Raw genomic sequence first — 8,796 nt, 5'->3', positions numbered from 1 at the left:
TCTGTAGCCGAGGTAGCAGCCTACGAATCACAAAGCAGCATCTTCCACAGACATTTCTCCTAAGTGATCCTCTGCACAAAGATCTTACTTGAATGATTGATAAGACGTTTGTCATGAGTGTAAATATTAAGTCTTGTCATTAGTAGAAGCGACTCTGCCAATCAATAAATGTATAGCAGACTAGCTATGACTGATGCCTACAATTTGACATTTAAATTAACTAGATGAGGCACACTTGGGCAACCCACCAGGGCCCACAGCCAACTCATGCCGAACCACGTGGCACTCAAGCTGAGGTGATTTGCATAGTTAAGGCCCACAAACCAAAGTCCACAGAAACCTAGGCCCATATATGCCGAGGCATCTATCATTGCCTCTTGAGAAACTTTCGAAGCCCATATGCCGAGGCCCTTTGAAGGTGGACGAGTCCTTGTTGGCCGAAGCTTTGTAGCCGAGGTAGCAGCCTCCGAATCACAAAGCAGCATCTTTCGTAGACACTTCTCCCAAGAGATCCTCTGTACAAAGATCTTACTTGAATGATTGATAGGACGTTTGTCATGCGTGTAAATGTTAAGTTTTGTCACTAATAGAGGCGGCTCTGCCAATCAATAAATGTATAGCAGGCTAGGTGCAACTGATGCCTACAATTTGACATGTAAATTAACCAGATGAGGCCACGTGTACCCCGAACCAAAGGTCACGATCTAACTTGTGACACTATTAATACTCCCTCATGTACCTCATACAAAGGCTAATGCAAGAATCAATATAAGAAACCATACTTTACTCAACTCTCTATTTCTTATTATCTTGTAATACAAATGAGTTCATACATATTTAGATACACATTTACAAACATCGATTGGTAATTATTGTATAATCGATCTACGAACATCCGGCCGGATTCCGAACGTTCTCATCCCGCGCTATTGAGCTACTCCCACGCCCTTGATCTATCTGTTTTAAACCGTCCACGTATCTTAGCGTGTTGGACTTTCGCTCACGTGCGCGCAGGTGGGTCCGGCATCCATTGACAACATTTTTTGGAGTCAACATAATATTTGAGCTCTTATACTAATAAATTAAAGTATTTTCATGCATAAAAAGTTCATTTTCATCCAAAACACCTCAGTTTGGAAGTTGTCGTCAGTTTTTATCGCTTCCTTTTCAGTTCCGCATGCCATTTTTATGCTTCTGTTTATTTAATTTACTTTTACAGATATTTACTCCTCCCTTGCTAGTTAAGATGGGAGATACAGCGTGAGGTTGAACAAGGAACTTATAATTTTTTTTAATTAGGGAAAATGCTTGTTTGAATTCGAGGCATTGTGTTTTTTATTTTGTATAAATTTTTAACACAGCAGTGGCATCATGCCCTTATTTTGTTTAAAATTTATTATTTCTGGTATGCAGTATGCCCCCTTTTCCACTAAATAATAATAATAATGTACACAGTAAATTATTGCATTATATCTAAGTATTCTGAAATCTTACAATAATGATTAATATTGTAAGAGGATAGTTTGGAACTTGTATTAATTATTGGATTGTTAAAATGATTAGTTTTGGCCCTGTTGGGATTAGTTGAATTGATTTAAATGAAATCATTATTAGATATTGTTTATTTATTGAACACAAGTGATTTAGAGGACCAACTGGATAGGGTATATGGATAAACTTATAAAGGATGATATCTAAAGACAACAAATAGTTCAATACAAATACCTTAATATGCTACTTTTGTCCCACCCTGTGATTCCCTGGACAATAAAACTTGTCAACGATGACCTCCATATCAATACCAAGAGCAGTCTCCTGCTCAATATAGATGATCATGGAGTTTGATTGAAAACCATTCTCCATTTTATTGTAAATCGATGTCATGATGAGTCGATGAGTTTCATCCCTGAAAAGGCCAGTTCTGTTGTTGCTGTAGAAAATGAAAGGGCCAACACTAAACGAAACAATCCATCAATCAAAAAATAATGACGTGACTTTCTTCGTTTCAATGAACATTCGACATAACTGAGGAAGAGAATCAATATGCTGAAAGGCTGAAACTGTAGTTACAATGTACATCGTACTTGTAATGATTCAATTTCCCCTCAAATCATTTCTCTCTTCTTTAGTAAAATTCAAAGGATAAAACTTCTCCCTTAAAGAACAAGTAACTTCTATAGAGAATGATTTGAACTCATCAATAGGACTCAGAGCCTCACACAGCTTAAGAAGTTCCATTGTGTTCTCTGTAATCTATTATTCAATTGCACCAATTGAAACTCTATTAGAGCATCGAATAGGCACATCAATATCATTATTTTTATGAAATCAAATACTTCCACCGTCTCATTTATATAGGATGGTTTTGTTTTTTACATAGATTAAGAATTTTTATTTAATGTTATCGGAAAAGCAATTTTTGTTAAAAACTTTTCTTGTTTACCCTTATTTATATTTGTATAATTTCAAGATTAAGTGAAAAATGTTGGTTATAACTAAACAAATTAAATAAGGTTATATTAATAAACAAACAAAACAAAACATTCCCAATAAAGAAACATGATTATATAATTGGGATAAAAAAAAAATAAGGAAAGTCAGTCTATATAAATAGGACGGAGGGAGTAAAACTTTCCCATTGATCATCTCGCATTTCTTGAAGAAGTATCTTTGTAGTTGAGACTAAATTCATTGCATTCAAAATGTCTTGATCTTTTATTTGCAATACCTGACATAACAAATCAGATTTTCCCGAAACTTCATGTATCAACAACAAGAAATTTCAAACTCAAATGTTTCCATAGATTTGTACACATCTTTAACCTTCCTTTTTATATTATTGTTCGATACCCTGTCAATAAGATTTTTAGAAGCTTACATGTTGAACCGAACGTCTCTATCAATCTTTTAACAGAGGAAAAATGTGAACCATTCAATCAATTAAATTATTCTCTACAAAGTTTTTAGTTTTTCAACTTTATTCTTGTTTCCAGAATTCCAATTCCGCTTCCACACCAACTTTATTCCCTGTTCTTCATTGGTATCCTTGGGAATATATACTAGTGACCTTTGAGTTGATGTTGCATGAAGCTGGCAATTTATCAGTTCCACATTTTGTAGATTGTTGGCTGCTTTTGACTGATTCAGTTTGCCTCAAATTCTGATTTGAGATATTCATCAACCAGTCCTTCATATCAGAATTTTATTTTATTTTTTCCATTTTCTTTCTTCTGTAGAAGCCGTGCTTTCTGCTGCGCTGAAGTTTGGCCTTTTATCTTTACAGAAGCCTGAGACAAACGGGGTACACTACACATTTTGCCATAGTATTGTGTGGTGAAGTTGAAACTCTACTTGTTTTGTTTGGAGACTGTTGTTCTCGAGTGGCCTGAAGGGCCATTTTTTTTTCCCCACCGTATTTAATTCTTCTCTTGAAATTTACAACTCAACTGTATTAATACACTGGGTTTTGTAAATTGAGGTGTAGTCGGAGATTTTTGTTGCCTATCCTGAAAAAAATGTTGTTCTAATGTATCCTTAAATTATAATTATTGTATGCTTCAAATGATGTCAGAGAATTCCCAGATAATGTATCCTAATTACTTGTATGGCTTTGAATTTGAATTGCTTGATCAATCACTGTTCCATGACAACTCTGATTATCAGTTCATTTCCTCAGGGTCTTGTTGGAATCAATGGCTCTGGTCTTCAAATTCATCTACCGGCATCGGAGGGAGAAGAAGAAAAAGCATTGGCTTCTTCATCGGAGCTAACAGAATGTATTGATTAGAAAAGCCTAAGGATTTAGGCCATTGTTTGAGCCACATTATTTTAATAAGAATGCATTTTTGAATAGTGTATCGATTAAAAATGTGTGGTTAAAAAATAAGAAATTTTTTTGAATTTGCGTGTAATATTATTTTATTGAAGAATGTGATTGAAATGATGTCAAATTAATGATTAAGAATGTATTTTTTTTTTAAAAGAATGTAGATCAAACAGGGCCTAAATTGAGGACAAGTCGTTTAACATTGCTATCTATGCAATAAAATAGGCTGTTTGAGTTCAAAATAAGGTGTTGGATACTGACTGAACCAGACTACATATAATCAATGGAAGGATGGACATATCACATTACATATTTTTATAAATGTATCACAATATAATTGTACTAAAGGTCTTTAATCGTAGTTCATCGTCATTTTTATGTCCCTCATTTTTCATCACATTTTTGTTATTATGATTTTATCATTTTGAAAATTTTGTTCTTAATGATGATTTTTGTCTAAAAGTGTTGTTTATCGTGTTTTAAAATATTTAGTCGCACTATTTTATTTTAATTTATTTTTTGCTTATTGGAATATAGGAGGGGAAGTTTTACTATCCGTTAAAAAATGTGCCAATTAATGAAAGATTAAAGATAAGAATAAAAAAGGGACACCCGGCGCCTCGGTATTGGCCCCGGCGTGGCAAGCACCTCGACCAATGCTGAGGCGCCTGGACACCCCGTTGGATACCGTAATGTACCCATAGCATGATTAAAAATGATAATATATAAAGGTCATCAACCTTCGGGTACTTTAAATATGGTGTAATTATTAAAAAAAATAAAAATGGTGTGAACATATTTACCACTTGTTTGATTCATCTCAAAAACTAATTAAAAATAAGTCAAAGTTAATAATTAATTATAAAAACATATTTCGTGATATTCATAATTTTTCAAACAAATATTACATTAATTTTTATCAAAACTTACTAAAAATTTGATACTTATCTAAACCAATCAGGGGCATTAATTTAAGTTGAGAAAATTTAATTTTTATCACAGTTACTGTTCACTTATTATCTACATGCTTGTTTGGACACAGCTTATTTGGAGTTTATAAGCTCCAATAAGTAAGGGAACGGATCCCATACTCGAGATTATAAGCTTATAATAGCCAAACATGCGTAAGTATTACCCAAAGAAGCAACATAAACAGTAAACACACACCCATGCATTCGCACAGAGTCTGAGAAGAAATGTTTTTCCACATGATATTGGAACGTAACATGCATCTGCACCCACGCCACTTCGGCCGTGATCTGCGCGATAAGCTCATCACCAAACTGATGAAAGACGTTGAAGGCACTTGCAAGTAGTCCTCCTCCATCAAATCCCAATCGGTGATTTTTTTTTTCACGTTTAATTTTAATTCATTGTAATTGGATTTGATTTGATTTTTACAGCGGCCGACATGGGTTCATTGTGGCGATCACTGGCATTGAAAGCGTGGATAAAGGGTTAGTTCTCGATGGCTCCGGCTACGCTACATTTCCGGTGAAGTATCAGTGCGTTGTGTTTCGACCCTTCAAAGGAGAGATTGTTGAAGCTGTTGTTTCCATGGTTAACAAGGTCTGCCATCTATTGATTTTCATTGATTTATTATGTACTCGTATCTCTGTTTTTTTATTGTTCTGAAGTATTAAGATATTGTTCTTGCAGATGGGCTTTTTCGCTGAAGCAGGACCTGTGCAAATTTTCATTTCGAATCATGTCAGTGTATTGATTTAAAATTATTCTTGCAAAGCCTACTATGACAATTTTTTTTTTTTTTTTTTTTATTATCTCTAGATTCATTTCACGAGTTTCTATCTTTTTTATAGATCATTCAACTTTTTTGTTATAGAAAATTTGTGTTACTTAGCCTATCTTGGTACATATTCTATAAGATTTGTTTTTATTAAACTCATTTTCAATGACACATTCTAAAACAAGTTGACCATAACTCTTCCCTACTTTTTAACTACATATTCTAAAAAAAATCCTTTTTCACAAAAACTATGCTGAATAAATCTACATCAAATACACCCTTAATTATATTTAAATCGATTATTCCGAATTTATTAAACTGAATGGGGCAATTAAGTTTGGAATCTCACTAGAACAATGAAGCCATGCTCTGGTAGAAAATTATTTTATGTTTTTACAGAATCATTGTTTAGAAGGGTGTTTTAAACGAGGTCCTCCAGAATGATGTGTGGGATTTCCAAGTTGAAGTTGAAAGAGTGAATTAGTGATTGATGTGCTCTGGGGTTTTTAGGAGGACTTTTGGTGTGGTGGTATTCAATGGCGTTCTTTTCTTTGGACTGGTTACATGTGCTGTTTGGAGAATTGTAACTGAATGGTTTAAGGCAATGGTGATTGTGTTTCGTAATCATTGTCGATGCATTAGCCATCAGTATGTGATTTTTATATACATAAAACATGTTCTTATGTAGTTATAGTTGCCATTTGGAACTTAAGTTTTTGAGAAGATCATCTTTTTGCAATTGAAATGAACAAGAAGAAATAAGTTTCAGCTAAAGTTATGGATTTACGATTCACGAGACTTTTTGATTCTCTAGAAATTGATTTTTCTTTACGCATTTTTCTATCTTGTAATCTTATTGAAAAGGCAATTGTGAAATAGTCAAGTATGGACAGATCCTATGGTTAATTGGTTAAGAGAAGAATGTCTCTTCCAAAATCGTGTTATAGCTTGAAACTTGTATGTGTGCTTACTGGTTACCTAGTTCTGGAACATGCTAAGCGGACCAAATGTCATGTGAACTCAACTAATAGTTATCTTCGCTTCAAATGCTTTGCTGCTTTATTATAACACACATACACGCTGTCAGTTGCCAAGGGAACATTTGCTTGTTAGTGTTCGACATAGGTTAAGATCGTGTATAGAAATATAATACTATTAACTCGAAGTGCATTATGAATTCCCTTGGTCTTAATGTGCAAGCAATATTATATAGTTTTCATGTCTGTGATCTTAATCCTATGATCTCTGTATTGATGATCAATTACTTAGTAAATAATAAATTGAATCCATATGTTATTTCTTGTGAGCCTTTTCACATCAATACACAATACTTTGCCCCTCATAATTCATCTGGTGACAGTGATTGATCAAAAATGTGTTTGAGTACACCCTGGTGAATATAAAAGATCTTAATTGCAAATGATGGAAACTGATCCAATAGGTTCTGCTCATGCTTTGAATTTATGTTGCAATTTCTTTCATGTGCACAAGTCATATGAAATGTAGAGTAATTTGAAATAGTGGCATGTCATTTCTTCATTGAATTACTGGAAGCACCAGAAACCATGTTCACGTTATTATTGGGTAGCACAAGGAGCAAAAGCAATCACCTTACTAGGTATGGAAGAGTTGAAGTTCGAATTGGTGATGAGTTATACATATACTTCGATTTCTGTTTATGTTTCGGATATCATTGTTAGTTTGTTATAAATGTTACTGTCCATGGCTATTACATAATAGAAAATATCATGCCAGAATCACTCTTTCACTCATTCAAGAACTCTTATTTTTTGTATATAGTTGATACCAGATGACATGGAACTTCAATTAGGAGACATGCCAAATTATTCAACTTCAGATGGATCTGTATGTATCACTAGCAATCCAACACGACACCCCTGCTCCATGTCTTGCCTGCTTGTTTCTAAGTTTTGTTTCAAGATGCACTGGGACACTCATAGTTTTTTTCCCAGGTTAAAATTCAGAAAGACTGTGAAGTTCGGCTAAAGATTATTGGAACTCGAGTTGATGCTACAGAAATCGTATGCAATCTATCTCCTTTATACCCATGTCACGTGTATTCTAGAAAATCGCATTTTTGTAATGTTACTTTTCTTTTCCCATTCTCCCATTAGTGTTGAACTGGAGTAGAGCAGAAAAAATAGAGTATAGTAATCCCTATCCTATGAAACAAGGCGTGAAGATTTAAAGTAACTGTATTTTGTAAAATTGTAAATGCCTTTTCAACTTATCCAGAGAAAGAAAAGGGAAAAAGCAAGAGCGCAAGACCAGTGATATATTTGTGCTTAGGATTGGGTGTGCCAATACCGTGAAACAATTTATGTTATTTATGACATCAAGAATCTAGTGCTCTGGATCCTCTAGTAGACCAGACTGGCTAAAAATGATGACCCCAGATTTGTTTGGAAGAAGGTGTATCTCCTTTATTGTCGTCCCTCTTATTCATTTACACTATTATTGTTCTATTTATTTCTCGAACTCTCTCTGATGTTCATCATCTCTCATTTTGCAGTTCTGTATTGGCACCATAAAGGATGACTTTCTGGGTGTGATTAGTGATTCTGGACAAACTTCCTAATGGCAAATGCGGTTCGTGTCATCTCCCAAACTCTTAACTCGAGCTCGTGAAGCTACACTCTGTTAAGTTTGTGAAGTACGTGAAGTTCTTTCAATTGCTTGTCTGAAAATATCTCATTTCATTTTCGATCAATGGGCGATGTGGCCGAGTTTCATCTTTGATTTCCATTGAAATAAAAAGGTTGACTCTCATATATACTTTGTACAATGCTTGCAATCCTTATAAATAATGCTGAGAGAAATATCCCATTCCCAAATGAGATATTATCAATCGATCCTTACTATCTGCAAAGGGTTCTGAGTCCTAAGATAATTTAGTAACATGATAATATCGGGTCGTCTATAGATAGTTTGAGAGAGATCACCTGGCCAAGTCATGTCTTTGCCCAACATGAGTGAAAAGTTGTGTTCCATGATCCTATCAAGGTTCTAAAAGACATAAGACGTGACAAGATTTTATAGTCAAATATCAAACTTCACGATTTTAGGAGTAGTAAGATAATATATACTATATTTATTTAAAGTACATTAATAATTATTCGCTTTATTTAATTGTTTATTTAACCTTGAAAAATAAATTTTATTCAATAATTAAAATGCGCGCTCACCTTTTGGTGCCAAAGCG

General features: G+C 34.1%; 1 protein-coding gene across 1 annotated transcript; it reads left to right on the top strand.

The window, feature by feature from the left end:
• The first annotated feature begins 4,793 nt into the window (after window positions 1-4,793).
• LOC111396677 (DNA-directed RNA polymerase II subunit RPB7) lies at window positions 4,794-8,411 on the top strand. Its single transcript, XM_023023162.1, has 6 exons — window positions 4,794-5,138; window positions 5,230-5,395; window positions 5,486-5,536; window positions 7,374-7,439; window positions 7,547-7,615; window positions 8,107-8,411. Exons 1-6 carry the CDS (start codon window positions 5,023-5,025, stop codon window positions 8,170-8,172), a joined length of 534 nt encoding a protein of 177 aa, XP_022878930.1. The 5' UTR covers window positions 4,794-5,022; the 3' UTR covers window positions 8,173-8,411.
• The last annotated feature ends 385 nt before the right edge of the window (window positions 8,412-8,796 follow it).

This window comes from Olea europaea, chromosome 1, assembly GCF_002742605.1.
Source record: "Olea europaea var. sylvestris chromosome 1, O_europaea_v1, whole genome shotgun sequence".
Lineage (NCBI taxonomy): Eukaryota > Viridiplantae > Streptophyta > Magnoliopsida > Lamiales > Oleaceae > Olea > Olea europaea.
The sequence above is the reverse complement of the archived record's forward strand: the minus strand, read 5'-3'. Positions and strand labels throughout refer to the sequence as shown.

Coding starts and splice junctions, on each gene's coding strand:
- LOC111396677 (XM_023023162.1), top strand. CDS start 5,023: ATGTTTTTCCACATGATATTGGAACGTAACATGCATCTGCACCCACGC. Junction 5,139..5,229: donor GACGTTGAAGGCACTTGCAA/GTAGTCCTCCTC, acceptor TGATTTTTACAG/CGGCCGACATGGGTTCATTG. Junction 5,537..7,373: donor AAATTTTCATTTCGAATCAT/GTCAGTGTATTG, acceptor TTTTGTATATAG/TTGATACCAGATGACATGGA.